The sequence below is a fragment of the Lutjanus erythropterus genome, chromosome 1 (assembly GCF_056507025.1).
Source record: "Lutjanus erythropterus isolate fLutEry1 chromosome 1, fLutEry1.hap2, whole genome shotgun sequence".
Lineage (NCBI taxonomy): Eukaryota > Metazoa > Chordata > Actinopteri > Lutjaniformes > Lutjanidae > Lutjanus > Lutjanus erythropterus.
Window position 1 is genome coordinate 18,198,684 of NC_139317.1, and position 19,272 is coordinate 18,217,955.

Genomic DNA, 19,272 nt, shown 5'->3' on the forward strand with positions numbered 1-19,272 from the left:
AGGCCATGCAGAGCCATCCATCCTGAAGTGCAAAAGTGACACCAGGCTGCAGCCTGTGCCAGATGATGGAGGCTGCCACCAACTCTCAGCGAGAGCTCTGCTGGACAGACCCCATTCCCCCAGTCCTTGGAGAATTACAGTCTTCCTGACATTCACTTAGGATAACACGGGGACACCAAAACAGAGGTTATTTATTTATGAACACTTCCAGGAACGAAATGTCCACATGGTTTTAGGTTTCATTAGAAATGGACATGCGACTGTCACAGAGGGTTCAGCTTCATCACTGGACTGTAGGGGTTGAATCAATGCGTGCCCCGACCTCGCCGGTGTCCTGCCCTGTGTGTAATTTAGTGTCATCTCCTGTGTAATGAGGGTCTCATACCATCGGATGGTTACCAAGCCCTGTGGTGTCCTTTGTGTTCCGTACATTTGTTTTATGTCCTGTGCAGGGTGTCATGTATTTGGGAGGTGCAGGGTTCAGTGCCATGGTGTCAGTGTCATTATTTCTTCCATTTTTTTCCATTTATAAAGTTTTTTTTGGATGAGAGTTTTCCTTATCTCAATCGAGGCTCTAAAGATAGAGCATGTTGTATTCTATATAAGTAAAGCCCGTGGAGGCACATTTAAGATTTATGATATGGAGTAAATAGAATTGATTTGACTTGACATGTATCTTTCCAAGAAAAAAACTCTGACATTTTATTGGCCTATTTATTTACACATTTTACACACAACCAAGCTGGTTTGTAAAATTTTAACATTTTAGCCCCCTCTGTGGAGTAGTTTGTTCTGTATGTAATATTTACTATCAACCACTGGACTGCCTGATGGTCCTTGACCACAAGACGTTTCATCTCCATACTGCAAGCCTCTGCCAACACATTACAGATCCAAAAACATCACTACTTCTTAGCACCTTTTACTCAAAGGGACAGGTCACGCAAAACCAAACATACATATTTTCCCCTGGCCTGTAATGCTACTTATCTAAATATATTTTTTTGCTGTGAGTTAAAGAGTTTTAGAGATATCAGCTGTAGACATGTCTTCTCTCCATTATAATGGGAATAAATGGTAGGGATGTCCTGATACAACTTTTTCACTTCCGATATGATACCGAGATTGCAGCCTTGATTATTGGCCGATACCAATATCGATCTGATACGATATCAGCACGAATCAGACATACTTTTATTACTGATTTTGTAGTGTGGAATGTTAGAAAAGGCTTGATCAAGTGATGTTACTCAAACAGAGAACAACAGTCAGCAACCAGAGTCACCTATGGATAGAAGTGCTGAAGTGGAAAATGGACTGCTTATCAGAGCGCTTATATCGGAGATTTTAGATGCAGTCTGATAAAATCCAATAATCTTTTTTTGGCTGATATGGGACCGATATCTGATATCAATGTCGGATCGGGACACCCCTAATAAGTGGCACCTGGTTATTTAAGATAATCCACAGACCAGACCAGAGTAGTTTCATGTAGGAACTACTTTCTTTCTGCAGTACGATCTACCAGAACAACTTTCTTTTCTACTATAAAGAAAGTAGCTAGATAGCTAGATGGATAAATAGCGGTACAGGCCAAGGAAAAATTTCTTTTTGATTTTGGGGTGAACTGTCCCTTTCAACATTCTACTAAAACTTTTTGCCAGCTAACTACTGATATGTCGGGGCGACTGAAATCTGGGTTTACTAAGCCAACTCAAACAGGTAACACAATCTTTAGAGAAACACAGATGGACAATGAAAAACGTGTGTGATGGCAGTTTCCTCAAGTAACCAAAAGGTCAAGCTAGTTTTTCATAAGAAACAATGCCTTTAAGAAACATCACATCACAATTCATAGGACAACACAAGTGTCACAGTGAAGGAAGTATGTAATGTAAAACGGGACACGGAAAATGTACTTCGCCCACCAAATTTAGTCACTTGGTGGCCCATGAGGACCGTGCTAAAAAATATTAGTGTCTGTTATTGTCTAGTTGCATTTGTGCACAAATGAGGATGAACGTGTTCAGACATATGAACACAGCTGAGATGATACATGTTTCTGCCAATAATGTCACACTATCACACTGATCTGAATAGGTGTTGAAAATACGCCAAGGTGTCCTGCAATGAGCCAACAAAAGCAGGGCAGAAAAAGACTGCTTTCTAATAAAGACAATGCAGGTTTGAAACTTGGGTTTATCGTGTTTAGCTGAAATTATTCATATAATTCAATACTTCACAGAGGGGAAAAAGTCGTAAGCCTATATACAGTGACATCACATGGGAGGAGGATAAGGCAGGCCTATTCAATTGGCGGCCTATGGGCTGAATCTGACCCTTTAATAACATCAATCTGGCCGTACGACCATTTTTAAATATGAATAGAAAGGATGGAGGGTTTTTCACATTTAAATTCATAAATTTACAGGTCAGAAAATGGAAGAGTAAACACCTCGTCCCTTGGCACTTTATGTTTTTTTTTTATCCTGCACTTCTAAAACAGTAATTGAATAGACCTGATATAAAGGACAAGATGATATAAGGGATGATCCAACACAAAAGCAACATGATACCTTGCCTGAACAAAACGATATCACAAAAGATATGAACCTTCAGAATACCCCGTATTTTATGCAACATATGGCTTTTATGATACATATTGTTATTTCTGTTGCTAAAGAAGAAATACTGGTCATACAAACAACATCCATCTGACCTGGAAGAGGGATCTTTGTTCTGTTGCCCTTTCTGGGGTTTCTTAAAATTGTTTCCCCTTCCTCCAAAAAGATTTTTAAGCCCTCTGAGGCAAATTTATGCCTGAGCTATATAAATTAAACAAATTTGACAAATTTTTGAAATTTGACTGGACATTTCACAGAGGAAGATTCCTCATTACTTCATCTTGGACCATCAGTCAATACAAAATCTCCACAATATACACAAGAAATATTAAAATCTTACAGGCAGCATGTCATGAAATGTTTTGACCTCATCGCCAGAGGCTGAACATTTTCCATTTCAGACATTAGCTTTTGCCTCCTGGATCACCCTCACATGTTAACTTTGCACAAAGAATATCTTTTGATGTAATTGGCAGACTTTCATGAAACTGTACTGATGTTACGAAGAGGGTTTTTGACTTCAGCGACCCCTCTGCATTTCTTAGTTCTGCTGCATTATTAACAAGATGAGACTGACAAACATGACAACCACGATGAGCAGCAGCTTTATACTCTTAATCTTGTTTATCTTTTGAATTAATAAGAGGAGTATAATTACAAACCAAGATGCTCTCCACATCGTTGGCTAATAAGTGGCAGGCCCCCACAGGACATAATGAATTTAGCAAGTTTACCTCTGTGCCAAATTAGTGTCCAGTGGCCATGGCAGCCAAACTTTCAACTAGAGTGTAATGTCTAAATGGGGCCAAATCTCATCAGAATCCTGCACTGTGTATCAACTGTAACCTCTTTATTGAATTTATTCATAGTATAAATTAATAATGTTGGCTATTATATTATGCACAAAGGATAATGGGAATTACAAATCAGTCCACAAACTCAAGTAAGTGCAACAGTGGAGTGTGTGCATGGGGTAATTAAATGTGTTCCAGCTATCATTCAAGTTTGCAGAAGCAAAACAGACATAATTTGTTGCATTGAGGATATTAAGGATGATCTATCAAATTTTTAAGTGAACAAATCGTTTACTTTCTTAAAAGGATTATAATTCTTGTAATGACAAAATGGGTAATTATAATTCTGGTTCATAACTTCAGAGCTGAACTGGGGCGAGTAAAGTTTAATGAGGACCTTTGAGATGCTGTTTTGATGTAACCACTTGATGTCAGCTATGAATTGTGGGCATTTTCAAACTTTTACTTGGTAAGTACTTCAATGAATGTCAAACATGAATAATACATGTGAAGACTCTCAGTTTGTGATGTCTGGGGAAATGTGTAATTACTAAAGGTTTATATATGGATATATATGAAGAGAACTTGCTTTAGATGCACTGACTTTTAATTCAATGTTCTTGAAGTTAGGACGTTCACTATGATGTGATTATTCACTGTCAGCCACGTGAACCTATGGACTTGAATTCAATGATCTCCAGGGAGAAAAACTGTCCTGCTTTCAACCTTCAACATTAAATAAATCGAGATTCTGGAAGTCACATTCCTTAAACAAAAACAATACCACTGAGGTGACAGCATCTGCATCTACAATCCATAATATCATTAAAGATTCAGAGAAACTAGAGAGATCTCTGTATGTAAGAGGCAACGCCGAAAACCTAAAATTATTGAATGACTATGAATGACCTCCTTCAGGTGTCACCGCATTAAAATTTGACACAATTGTATGAATGATATTACCACACAGGCTCAGAAACACTTTGGAAACCCAATGTCTGTAAACAGTCTGTCACTGCATCTGCAGCTACAAACACAAGTTAAGACCATGCAAAACGAAAACCATATCAACAACATCTGCCACAGACTTCTTTGGGCCTGAACTCATCTGAAATGGACTGATGGTTTTTGAGCAACATATGCTGCCATCCAGATTAAGTCTTCTTCAGAGATGTCCCTGCTTACTTCAGCAATACAATGCCAAGACTCATTCTGCATGTGTTACAACAGTGTGGCTTTTAATTTAACATTTACTATGTTGTGTATGTTCACTGACACCCTGATGAAACTATAGGCTTGAATCTGATGAACGCTGGGAAGAAAAATCACCTTGTTGTTGACATCTGGCATTAAATAAATCCAGATTCTGAAAGTCACATTTCTTAAACAAAAACCAATTGCACTGAGGCGACAACAGCATAGTGCGTCTGTCTGAAACAGGTTTTCTTTTCGAAGGGACACACACAGAGATGCTTTACAGAAAGGACAATCCATCAGTGTGTGGTGGTGACTCAATCTCGCCAAACCTCCACACTTATAGCCTTGTGGAAAATAGCCAAAACATATCTGACACAAAGGCAATCAATCTTGTGATGTTATTGGGTCAATATTTCACTTGAAGGCCAATTATTTGTTTTTTATTTGCTTGTCTAAACAACACAATAGTGTTAGGCATCTACTGCACACTTTACATTGAAAGCATTTTGAATGTAATGGTTCTGTTTTATGAGTGGACCTGCAATTACATCTATTCATCTCTTACAGAAGCTCAATTTAAGGTTTTTTAAGGCCTCATAACTGGAAGCTTTGCTCCATTATTTGACTACACTGCAAACCAATTTACATTAAATAGAAGATATTTGGTTAGTTTTAATGCTTCATTAGTCTTTATTTGAAGGGCTCTTGGCTTAAAGTAAACATCGGCTAATGCGACAATCAGCAGAGCTCACAACGCTGAAGCTGCAAGGGTTGTTTGATTGGATATGAAAGATCAAAAGCTTTTGACGATTTGCCAGCTACAAAGGTAGGATACAATTATTCTAGTTTTTGCTTTATGAGGAGAAAATTAGTTTAAATGGAAGGAAAACTATTGTTCATTAATCTATGAGACATTATTGTTGAGATAATAAGTTACAATGTGTTGGTTCACAGATCCTCATCTTTCCCTCAGTTGTTTTTAATGGGGTCAATTTTGAAGTGCACTGTTGTGAGTGTGATTCATCATTCTGATTTCCCATCAAAGCTTTGTTTTTTCCCACTCCGTTTAAAAGAGGCCACAGCATCATGCGCACACAGGACCAATGTGTTGACTATGATGAGTAAAATATTTTAGGACCCATTTACTGCTCTTTCATGCATACAATATGTGCTTTGTGCTTATTCTTCAAATTCTTGACTTGGTATTCTGTGGTGCAAGAACAGCTCTAATGCACTAAACAATTAATGAAAAAAAAAATATCAAGATATAATTTAATAATGAGCCCTGGAAGAGCTGTGTCAGTTGTTCTGCTTGTCTCTCTCTAGCAGAAGGAAGATGGATTCTTTTATTTTCCATTAAATCCTAATATGACAAAAATTTCCTATTTCTAAGGCATTCACCTTGAAATAAAGTGTTACAGATAAAGAATGAAGCTGTGAAATGCAATAACTGGCACCGTGTTTTTACCCTGTGTCATTGCCGGCTTACACAGTCCAGTAGGGAGCCTGTGAATTTGTAGAGAGCACAGATTAGAGAGAATAGGGTGTTGTGTTCCAGTCAGTCTTGGTTTAAGTCGGGTGTGAATAAGGGATCGTTGAAGTGAATGAGGGACGCTGCAGCTCTCAACGTTGAGCAGAGAAGCTCTACTGGGGCAGGATCAAAGAACTCAGTCAACCACGGCTGCCGCTCAACCCAGACTTCAGTCAACCAACCACACACACTAATCTCTTGCCGAGGTCTCGACTGAAAAGCATCAACCAAACTGAATCTAATGAGCATCTACCATACAACAAAAACAAATGGCAAATACAGTAGAAAGGGCAATACTGGAGATAAAAAATGAGTCAAACTCCTCTCCACTACTTTCTATTAACCTCTTAAACTCCAGCAGGACCTACTCATAGACACTAAATATACTTTTGAATTGCAGGGATGTATAACATGCTGAACAAGACATTTAACTCGATGTAATGGTGCAGCCATAAAACAATGACTTATTTTATTATTTCACTGGATGTACGTTAAACTATTGTAGCTTTAAGCAAAGCATAGGACAAAATGATATAGGTATTAAATTGTCATGAAGCAGAGAACCTTTTTTCCATACCTTTAAGCTATGTAAGGGGAAATTTAAGATGGAAGTATTATTTCAGAGGGTTAAGTAAGTAATTCAGATCATTCAGATCAATTGATTTGTGAAGGAAATAAAGTATAAACTTCATTAATCCGACCTTTTCTTGAATGGAGGCCATTCAGAATACTATAAAAATAAGGAAATACTAATAATACACATTCATAAAAATAAGGTATACCTATATCTTGGTCACACCGGCATTTAAAACTGAATGATTCTGGATCCAAATCAATTATCTTCAAGGTAAAAGCCATGACAAATGTGTCCAAAGTGAGGATTCACAATGATACACGGTGTACTTCACTGCCATGTCAGCGGCTTCAGTCGACACAAACATGGAAAATATAATACAATCCATCACAGTACGCAGAGCGGAGAGGTTTTGAATCCAGTCGACGAGAGCTGAGGGCCCTGTGATACTACACAGTCGCCCCTCTTTTCTTTAGCTTTTGGCAGTCTGCAAAAGGATAGCTATGATTTCTTGTAGAATCTATCGTGACAATCAATCGCACAAAAGGTCTTTCGCATTTTTGATTTGTCTTTTGTGTTTTCACAGCCTTGGAGAAGGCGAACACTGCATTCAGTTGGCTTTCTGTGATTCAGTGGGTGTAACTAGAGTGACCTCTGCCTACTGTGACATTTTGTGCATAGCCTCTATAATTGCTTATTGTCTGTGTTGTACCATCCACTCTTACACAACCCTCATCCGTCAGAGCAAAAACTGCTCCACAAAAAAGCATTGGTTGCTGTTACGAGATCTGAGTTAATGATACACATTTTTTGGGTAAACTGTCTTAATTCAGCGTCCAGTCAGTGATTGACCGAGTAAAGGCATTTGTGCTGCTGCAGCAGTTCACCAACCCTTGTGAGTGCTGCTTTGACTATCATTCATTTTGAATGTTTTTGTTTCACAACTAACAACAATATGTAATCACCACAAATGCTTATGGAAATATAAATCTGAAACCCAGGGCGATTCTCAGTATTTTCAGTATATGATGTCTAAAAGGTATTTTCCACTAAACAGCAACATTTCAAATATACAATATGAGACCAGAAATGAGAGAGATGTAAAAAAAAAAAAAAAAAAAAAAAGCCAGCTGCAGTGGCCACCGCTCTGTACAGCGGTTTCAATCTCAAATCACTTGACTGAACACTAGGCACCTTTTATCATGGTTCATCCACTGCAATTAATCTTTAACAGACGTGATGCAACCCCCTCTCCCCTCTGCCTCTTTCACACATCCAGTGTCACTCCATCTTCATCTCTGTCTCCGTCTCTCCAGCTTGCTCTCTCACATCCATAAATATTGCAAATATTCATCTCATTTCTTGTCCTTAATTCAAGTTACCTTAAGGCACCCACTGGGCCCCAGCAGAGAACACTAATGCTTTCAGAGACTAATAAAACAAACCTGTTGGGAGTGCGACCATACTGAGTTAAATAAATGGAGAGTTGCAAAGTTGGCTTTGAGTTTCTTTCTCTGTGTACAGTAAATCAATTGGACCGGATTTCAAGTCTCTCTGGGAGAATATAAGGCGGACTGAGAGATGGAGGGGAAAAAAATATTCCTCGGCCAGATGATTGGACATTCAGAATACCCAAACCTTAATTCTAGTGTGCAACAGTCATTTATGGCTTCAGGACTGCTCAATAATGCATCAAAACCCACCGGCCTCCAGGGGAAGCAGTCAGTAATCAAAAAGTAAGTTAAGGTTTTCATAATAGGGCCCTATAAATAACTGGGGACAGAAATGAGGGCATGTAAAATTGATGAGGGATGATTCAAACCCCATGAGGTGGAGGGAGCTTAACGCAAGGAGAAGGAATGTGATGTTGAGTGGCCGGGCGATACGTGCACATGTAGAAGATGGAATTGCGTAAGTGATTTGTGTCACCAGGGTTACTATGTAACTGTACAGATATAAGAACATTGTTCTCCAGGCGTCATCTTTGATATGGCGCCATTAATGTAGAAATAAACTTCAGTCTTTTAAGTATTTTACTGTACATTTCGAGCAATCTGCCGACGCTTGCATAACCCATGGCTACTAATTAAAAGTTCTACAGAAGAAGAACTGAACCTTTTTATGTTGTAATTATTGGTTTCTTTCTACTGCCATTTATTACATCCATTACTCAGAAATGCCCTAAAACTGGGTGCAAAGGTCATAGTATCTTCACCAGTTCACAGTTTTATTTTTCTGTGTTCATTCCAGCTGTGCTCCAGCGGGAAGGAAAACATACAGAAACATGACTGTTGTAAGTTGAAGAATATGGGTTGAAATGAGTACCCAAAACAAAACTCCCACACATTCTTTCAGAAATGCAAAAGATGGTGTGCTGGAGCTTTTTTGCATTTTCTGAAGGATCTCGAGTTCTCCAGCACACCTATCACTAACGGCACTCTACTGTGAAAAAGTACTTCAAAACCACTGTTTTGAAACCTAGAGCGTAATGAGGCCTCGCAAAGCATAACTCAACTTAAGTAACTTATTTCCTTGACTTTAAATAGACTAAATCTCACTATCTACTTCTATGCGGTACAAATCAAGGAGTCTATTAGGATTGCTTAAGAAAATCGATAGTGTCATCTTCTTATAATTAGGTGGAAAACAGTGGGGAAAAAAGAAAGAATCAAAAATAAACAAAAATAAGTCTCACAACAGTCAAGAATTACTCTTGTCAGTGTTTCTCCTATGTGCATTTAGAAGCTGCACTGGTGAAATAGGACCGCCACTGCTCAGACGAGATGAGAGAGGAGAGGAGATGGCTGGTTCTTCTCTTTTTATAATAACATTAAGCTATTTTGCGCAACCAGCACTTCATATTCAGGTGAATTCACACACACCTGAGAGCAGGGCGCATCCACTCACTGGTGAAATGCGGGTAGATTTTGGCAGTGGTGGGTAACACTCACTCTTAATAGCCACTTTGGCTAGTGGATTTGGACTGGGTGATGAAACAATCTCAATATGGGGTTGTGGCCTTTTTTATTCGATATGTACAGATCTAACCGCAGGAATAAACGCAACAACAGTCAGCCTGCTGCCCTTCTGCTCTGTCTCACTCCCTCAAAGGGAGACAGTGTGATCGAGTCATCAAACACTTGTCGAACAAAAAGAACCCAAACTCTGCCTGCAGTAACTTACTGCCTCTTCTTAATCCATGCCCGGCCTGTTTCAGCCATACAGTTTGTTATGATAAAGTGCTGAGAGTGACGCCTAGAGGGAGACTTAATGAAGAAAAGCTGTCATCATCACCAAATCAATTTCTTTCTTTTTTTTATTTCTCCCATTATTATAGCAACTCTATCTTCTGTTTCCTCGTTGTCATGTTTGGCTCGGCTGTTTAAGAACTGAGACCAGTGACACGACTGACTGATTTAACAATCACCACACTCTGATCTATATTCACCTTCACGCAGCCCTTTGCATGTTGTGCTGTTACAAACACGAACCAAAATAGCAGACCCACCGCAAACTGCAACCGAGGATGTAAAGTGTTAACCCGGGGGTGCAATCCTTGCTTTTGCACTTTCATAGAACTGGGTTTGGAGAACAATGAATGATCATGGCAGTCTAGATATTTCTAATTTTATTCCGGGGGAAAGAGAAAGTCAGTGCTTCTGACATATGTAGTGCAGTGTACTAAATGAGTGAAATAACGTAAATAAAACTGCTGTTTATGATTCTAATGGGTCATTTTTGCAATTATATAAATACACAACCAGTCTCTGGGCAGGAAATGTAGTCTGTTAGTCGGTTAGTCTATGCCTAAATAATTTTCCTTTTTTGTGACACTCAGCATGACTTTTCAAACTGATGTATCGTCCACTCTCGTTTTCATTTAGCAGTCATGTTGGAAATAATTAATATGCAATATCAAAATAAAGGTCTTGGGAAGGTTTAGGCACTACAATTACTTGGTTAGGTTAAGGAAAAGATTGTCATTGGGGTAAAAATAACTGCTTCCTTAAAATAATTAACGCTGACTGGTAGGATGTGTCTCCTGTGAGAACGTCCTGTGTCTGACCCAATCCATCCACCCCGTCTTCCTCCCTACCCGATCTTTCTCGCTCTTTATACTAAGTTTGTCCTTATTACTTGGAAAGTCATGCTGACTGTCAAGAAAAATATCATAATTATTATAACATGAATCTATACATTACATTTCCTGACTGCTTCACAAACTGCTGAGATGCTGGGCTGCACTGCACATACGTATACTGGGACAGGATATACTGCCTATATCTAGATTCTTCAATCAAGAATAGAAAACCTCTTATCAGCATTTCAACCTTGGCAACTGTTCTTACCAATTAAAACAAAAACAATTGAATTCTGACTTTACTGTGGTTCCCGGGACATGAAGGTATTGTCCTCAGTTGACTGCCAGCCTGACAGATGGATCATTTTACACTCAGCAGTGACAAATCTGAAACAAACTATTCCTACTGGTTTCTGGCCAGGTGAAACATCCATCTCTCTTATTCCAGCTACACCATTTCTGGTGCTGATACACAGTTTTCAGCTTGCACAGCACTTGATATAACATAAAGAGGGGGAAAAAAAAGATTTTATACATGTGGTTTGCCAAGGACCACAGAAAATGTTCTGTTCGAGATTCATTAGTGTCTCTTTTTTGTGTTGAAGGACCAGCATTCCCTCTTCCACTTGAACCTAGACGCAGAATCTGAAAGAAATCTGAGAGAAAAAGCTCACAGATCTTTCAATTACATAAGGTCACAGTTGCAATTCACACTTTTCCATCTTTTTTTAAACAGCATGTGCATCGAATCTGGTATGGACTGTCAAGGAACATGTTTAGTTGATCGAATTTATACACTTTGATGCTATTTATCAAACCTGACAGACTAAGAAACTTAGTTTAAATTCAACAAAAGATGAGGAGTGGAGAAACAGCGAGGGCTGCACCACGTGGAGGCCTATAAGCGCTGCAGTGCATTGACTTGACAGACAGGTATACATTCAAGCACAGAGAATGCCAGTAATCTTTTCCACCACAAAGCCACATTTGTTCTATTTAGAGATGCACCGATTTCAATTTTCTTGGCCAATTCCAATTTTGTATGATTTTCGGTCTTTCTAAGAACTATAATTGACAGCATTAACAAACAGTTTTGTAACTTTTCTTCTAAAAGTTAATTGGATGTTCATCATAAAACACTGACTATTAAATATTTATTAAATACTATTTTATATTTTCTCCAAAGTTCACCAGGTTGCAGCCAGGCCTCACTGTAGTTTTATATCAAGATTATGAATAGTGGGAACATGATCGCACAAGATCATGGGATTTTGCAGGACGCTGCTGGCTAACATTAGCCTGAAGAGCTACAAAGTTTACGGCTGTTCTGCGACATTGTCAGCTGCTCTGTCTCGTTGTAGACTGTCTGTCTTCTCTTTATCCTGTTCATGGAATCTGTTGTTAACACCAACTTCATGCAGGCAAGTGTCTGAGTGTGTGTGCAGCTGTGATCAGCGCCGTGGTGGGTGTAATATCACGGTCAGTTTGTCTGCTGCACGCATGATGTGACCATCGTGCAGAACACGTGTGTGACAGTGACGGGCACAGAATCAGATATGTGACGTTGACTGCCCGGTCATGTTGGAAACCGTTTGGATCCGGTCTCTGGACGGTCAATCAGCACATCCCTAATTCTGTTGGTATGTGAGTAACTTCACAGTGGCCCTTTAGGACAAGTAGCACAAAGCACCAACACACTGATCAATGCTCCATCAGTCAGTCAGAAAAAGCATGTAATCTATGTTTGTGAGTGTGGAACAAGACTTGTGATGCTCATAAAGGTAGATGGTATGAACCAGAAAGGAAAAAATCCCACCAAAATATATGAAAAGGAAAGTTTCAGTCTGCCAGAGTCTATTTTCAAAACCAATTTGCCCACACATATCTTATTAAAAACAGTCATAGTAATTATTAATCGTGTCACCAGTAGTCTGTGTTTACAAGTTTGACAACAGTTGTCTGGAATTTATTTACCGGAAGTATAAGCGTCTGGGATACCAATCTATATGTATCTCTTTGTCTGCATGTCAAACAGATAAAAGAAAAAACAAACAGCTTACCATCAAACTTTTTATGCCTCGAGACAAACGTTGTCCTCATATTGTGGCTGCTCTTCTCGACCATGTTCTCAAACTCCAGTTTACTCTGCTGGTTGAGTTTGTCCTCCATCTCGGATGTGCAGCAGGTGTATCCCTGAGGACAGACACGCAGGTGCTCACCTAAGGGAGACAGAGACATAGAGCGCCATTTTTACACACATCACTGCCACAGGATTCAGTTTTTCAAAAGGCTGAGCCGAGTCTTTGATCAGAACTCTCCTGTGATTTTGGGACTCTCATCACTGAAGCTATCAAAGAGGGACAGACTGTAACAAATGGGGAAGGATAATATTTGTCGGTAACCTGCTATCATGTGAAACAGAGAGTAACTTTGATACAGCGGCGCATACACCTGGCACAGGATTTTCTTTATATATCAGTCCAAAGCACTGTGAGGACTCCAGCTGGGCTTCCATACATCAGTATTATATACATCAAATTGATGCCAGTGCATTCAGAAACTATATTTCAGTTCGTAAATAATGTTAAGGCTATGTGAAGTAGCCTGGATATCAGCTACAATTAATAGTATTAACCCAGTATTAATTGACATTTTGGTCATTTGGGGCCAGCTGTAAAGTTTTAAACAAATCATGGACATTTTATCACCTAATAAGCACATATCATGTTACCCAACATTTGCTTATTTAATTTAATTCAGTTCAATTCATCTTGTGTTCCATTCAGTTCAATTCATCTTGTGTTCCACTGTGCAATGTGTGTGTCAGAAAGCTTAAAATCACCTAGAAAAACATTTAAAACACGGAAAAATATGGCAGTTGACATAAACACATGCACAGGGTGCACATTGAGTCATTCAAGCTCAGCTGCAGCCAGTTTGTCAAACAGCTCCGACCAGGACTTTGACTCAAGGGACAATGCAGACACTGTAGATTCAGGAGGCGTTGATAAGTCCATAAGAATTTCTGTATTTTGAAAAACAAGACTTGTGTGACTGACAAAATGTTCTCATGGTCTCCCTACTCATTGTTACGACACATTCAGAATCATTACTGCTTTTTCCATTAGCATTTAACAAGTGGCTTGCTTCATGCCCCAAAAATAGATATTTAAATCATTAAATTGATATCATAAACATGCAGTGACTATCATCAGTCATTAAATCTATTTTCCTTTGTTTGTTTACCATATTTTACCAGAGCCTGGAAATAACACAATTCTACCACATCTCATGTTATTACAGGTCCAGGTAGTATCGCCAACAGGACATCTGCAGAGACTGATGTGTTTTACTGAACACTTACTGGCTCCAAACTAACTGACACCATGTCAGAGAAGCAACACGAGTCCTTACATCAGCCTCTAGCCTCAGGGGACACAAGAGATGAGTGGACAAAAAGTTTATTTTTGATGACAACGTGTGCAGATTTTACTCTGCCTGAGTGCTTTCTTAACTAGCGCCTGCCAGAATCGGTTCAAGCTCAGTGATGGTTAAATACCAGCTGTTGTGACCCAACTTCAAACTTTTTTCATGTTTTGTGTTGTTTTAGTGTTTAAGCGGTAACTTATCATCAGCACCATGAAAATCAGTAATACAAATACAACCTTCATTTACACGTCCACCAGACACCAAGCAACATTAGCATCCATTTGGAGTTGTGTTTCTCCCCACTTGATGATTGCAAGTCCAACTTTAACTCTCTTTTAGCTCCGGTTTTGGTCACCATTAACTCCTGAGGGAAATATCTCCTTAGCTGCTAAATGATCCACCATGCTCCTGAATGACCCCTTTCACATTATACTCTCATATGATACATTATTAACATAAATATATAAATAAGATTAGTGCAGATATGAGAAGGCATACTGTTGTATAATAATCTTCAGTTGAAAGATATTGCTTTAACTTTTGCCTTAATCTTGGTACAACAGTATCTGAGCATCCAGAGACTCTGGATTTTATTTTCTGAGGTTGTGAGATCTCCAACCACTAAACCTTCAGCTGCCAGTATAAAACAATACAATAAAACAAACAAAACAGCAGCAGTATCGCGTTTTGGAAATAATGTCAGAATTACTCAGGATAATCCACAGACCTCGCCTTGCTTTCTTCAACAGAGCAGTAGTTTCCAATGAGAAGTGCCCATTGCATGGATTATCTCCACTAACCAGGAGACAGTTTCTGGATGCTGCTGCTGTTTTTTTTTTTTTTTTTTTAAATGCGATTCAGTGCTTTGGCACACTGCAAACAAAATTCCATCCGTTATACTGGATTAGTAGCAGAATGATCGGTGGTAGAGATCTCAAAACCACACCATAGAAAAACAATTTTCTCAACATGGCCAGGTACCAGTAGGGTGAGTGGTGAAGTAATAATTCAGATAAACAGTCCCTTTACAAACCTGAAAAATGCCAAGTGTGTTATCTTGATAAAGTGATGTTTTGCAGAGCCTTTGACTCTTTGTACGTGATTCTTCCGTTCAAAATGTGTCACAAAACCTGTGTGAAATATTCCTGGTCAATAACAGTTTATTTGTGTTTAGAACCAAGATTCATTCAAGGTGAATTAAATGTTTCAAAATCCTTTGAATGTCTTTGGTGTCTCTACTCCAGTAGTTGACTTGTAGAGGAATCTATTATCTGTGAATATCAGATGGTAAACTTGAGAACTCTGCCTATGATTCAGGCACAGGATCTAGGGAGGGGTATTAAATAATTCGTCAAATTTGGAGAGTTCGCCAGAGTACAGTAGACATTATTTATAATTTCAGAATATGTAGAACCATACTTATTTGACTAAAACTCTGCTTTTGGGGGAAAAAACCCAATCACTAAATGACCTTGCACATCTGAAAAAAATCTAATTTTAAAAAAGAGGGGTTACTCTTACATCTGTGGATTGTTCTCAGTGTGTAAAAGGGCATGAATTACATTCAGGAGTGAAGAATAAAGATCCTGAAGTCTGATGAAATGAAAGATTCAGCTCTGAAGCCATATTGCACAGCACTATCTGACGGAAACCAGGCTTTACCCATCATGAATTTACCACAATCTCTATCTCAGAGCATGTCGGCGGCAGCATCACCACGCAGGTGTGCTTTTTAGTATCAGGACTGAGAGACATGTGAGATTAGAGAGAATGATGGTTTGATGGTCAGATACACACAGACCTCTGAAATAGAAATAGCAACAGCGCTGAGGACCTTTGGTTAAGATGACTATGTCCAAATACCAGGACGGCTTTAGGACAAGAGTGAAAAAGTCCCTGAGTGACCAAACGTGTAAAGACTCAAACAGAGAATCTGATTTGCGTGATGCATGTGATAAAATGTCCTAAATCCAGAAGCAACAGGTTTGTACACAACATATACAAAAACCTCAAATAATTGCCAAAGTTGTTTCTAATAAATACTGGCTCAATAGTTTTTTTATTTTGAGTGGTATTTGTACTGATTGACAAAAATTCTCACCAATCTATTCTGACTGTTGTGAGGCAGAAGCAGGAAAATAGTGTCCCGTGGGCATACTCCGACCCTCAAATGGCCCCGTGAAGAAAGTTTCCCTTTTCATAGTTTCAAAACTTTAAACCATGTTTCTCCAAAAAAAATCTGCTATAAGCTAGATGGCTCACGGCTCCCTGAAATCCCCAAAAGTCTGACCTCGTAGACGTGTAATACTGCCCCCACATGAAGAATAGGCGCGAAAACCGCTGTGTCTGGTACTGCAACAGGCTATTTCAACAGTGCATGGTGCTGAAATCAAGTCTAATAAAACAGAGAAATAATACAATCCATGACTTAAATTATTTCTCAGTCTATTCAACAACTTTGACAAACAAGTTTATGTTAACAATGGTAATTTAATTCAACCACAGCTTATCTGGTTTGTGTAAAAACCTATCAATCCATTATCACATCTTCCTAAGTCAATCCAGCATGTTGCTTTTACAGGAAAAGGAAAAAGATGATGGTACCAAGTATGATCAACGCAATGTTTCCCCTACCATTGTTTAGAGGGCGCTGCCCACCCCAACTATTGCACCTCCCACCATCTTTGGTGGTCACAGGAGCAGACTCTAGAGGCAAGTTGGGTTTGGTATATTTGGATTTTAATTAGGTTATTCTTATTTCATCAGTTTAATTCTATTTCATTCTCCACCTTATTTTACTGTTAGTCACAAACTACTTCAATCTGTTCTACTTGCTTTTCTCTTCATTTCCCTTCTCCTCACACCCACACACCTAAGGGGTCTCACCGGAGCTCGCCCTGCCCCGCCTCCCTCCGTTCCTCTATATTCACACGTGTTTCCGTTTTCACAGTAGCAGAGAAGCTGCAGGTGGAGGAGGCTTGTTGTTAATGTCGGAGTCTAAGAAAACAATCGAAACCATTGTGGTACTGAATGACATCAACACCAACCAGGTGAACTTACAAGATTATACAACTGCATAAGAAGGCCTTCGCATTTAACGGGAGACTGTGTGTGTGTTTCTCTGTCAGAAACTGTCAGACCTTTTCACTGCAGAGCAAACAGGTCAGGGAGGGGTAGGAAGGCAGTTCACTGGTCAATCGTGGATGCTGTCGTCCTCTCGGACTGATTTTTTTTTTTTTAAATGCCAAAATTGCGTGTGAGAGTGTAAGATCATGTTTGTGAGAGATGGAGAGTGAGGGAGGGTCGTGTCTTGAAGGGAACTCAAGACTTGCAAAAGATTGCGGAAGAGTGATTATCTTAACAGTAACAATGAATACAACTCTTGCAAGAGTTTTGCAATCACGGGTTCCCTTGAGGTGCTTAGCTCCAAAATAAACAATCATTTTGTGGTTTTTATTGTGGTGTCCGCCACAAATAAAACACTTTATTCCCACAGTCACACAGAGAGCATGAAGGTCTCACTTACAGTCCTTAAATGCTTTTAGAAAGTGCTGCTATCAGTCAGAAATCACAGATATGCAGTAAAGTGCTGAAATCCAGTGGTCAACCCTTTCCCACCACCTCACAGCACATAAGCCCTAGGAGAGCTGGGGAACACTTACTGGAGCACATAGCAAAAGGGGGCGGGGCTAAGGCTGGATCAATGTTGCCTTCCAATAAAAAATGCTGACAGATGGACTGTGCCCTTTTTATAGTCTTTGATGAGTAGAATAATAAAATTGTTAATTACAATTGTAATTTGTAAATATGATAAAGCAGTATACAGTGATTTAACTGTACAGAAATGTCTGACTTCACCAATAAATGGACTTTTAAAGCTCAGGAAAAGGCCTGGTATATAACTAGATGCAACAGATGTACCATCAGCAGACCATTAACTGCCAGACATAAGAAAAACAATAGTGAGTAAGCTTCCAGAAGAATCAAAGTCGGAGAAAGATATATACCAAAATATGCCCTTTCACAAACACAATATAGGCTATAATATTTTCTTTTTCTCAAAAAGCACTTCAGCGCAAACTTGTAGCCCATGTATGAGCTGGTAACTGAACAGTAGTAGAGGGACTTGAGGGCTTGATCATGCACTACCTGTCAGTGAGAAGATAAGATCCATGAACAATAAACAAATACAGAAACAAACAAAGGACTGAAGTTGTGGTTGCTGTGAAAACATGGAAAGTACACTGGTCATTATGTGTACTCTCAAATGTTTGTTTTCCTGGGCAGCATCAACTGTGGAATAAGCACAATTGTTGCTCAAGACGGCAGCAGTTGTGCAAATTCTTTGGAAAAATAATCACCAGTCTTCGACTCGTTACTGATACGTACAAATATAGCAATTTTAGAGGTGCCACGTTTTCTGCATACTTGCTTTATTATCTCTCCTCTGCTGCTCCACGTCTGCGAGCGTCAGACATCATTTTCAGAGGTTTAAAAAAGAAAAAGTCTGGCCAGCAGTCGCATGAAAGATTTGAGTTTTGTGAGGGTTTTTTTTTTTTTTTCCCTTTTCTACCTATTAACATTTGAGAGAGAGAAAGATGAAATGCTGTCGCTGCAGCAGCGGCGGACTGGTGCAGAATAGACTCAGACTGTGGGTCTTGCAATGCAGGCACTGGCAGGCACACTGGTGCTCTGCATGCATATACAGTAAGCTATAGATGGAGGAGCTGTGCATGGATAATGAAACAAGGAGGATGCAGCGTGTACGTGCTGGCACTCTCAAATGTGCTTAATCCTTAATCAGTCCTTAGAGAGGCACCAGGCTACAGTAATGAGGTGCACCATCAACAGTTCAACAGAAACCCATTGTCTCCAGAGTAATGCACAAGCCTCTTGGCCACAGAGACCAAACTCCCTAAAACAACAAAATAAGCTGAAATGCAACAGTCGATTCCTATTTGGTGCTTCTTTAAGGCTCTTTTGTTTCTCTGCTTTACAGCAATGTTGTAATCTTTTAGCAATGCAACAGCATTCCTCAACTG

General features: G+C 39.3%; 1 protein-coding gene across 2 annotated transcripts in view; it reads right to left on the reverse strand.

Moving 5' to 3' along the window:
• gpc6a (glypican 6a) overlaps positions 1-19,272 on the reverse strand; it is a 201,874-nt gene that overhangs the window by 145,195 nt on the left and 37,407 nt on the right. For both annotated transcript variants that reach the window (XM_084715489.1, XM_084715481.1), the window contains exon 2: positions 12,862-13,020. In XM_084715489.1, the coding sequence (XP_084571615.1) occupies positions 12,862-13,020 (159 nt within the window). The remainder of the gene's footprint in view (positions 1-12,861; positions 13,021-19,272) is intronic.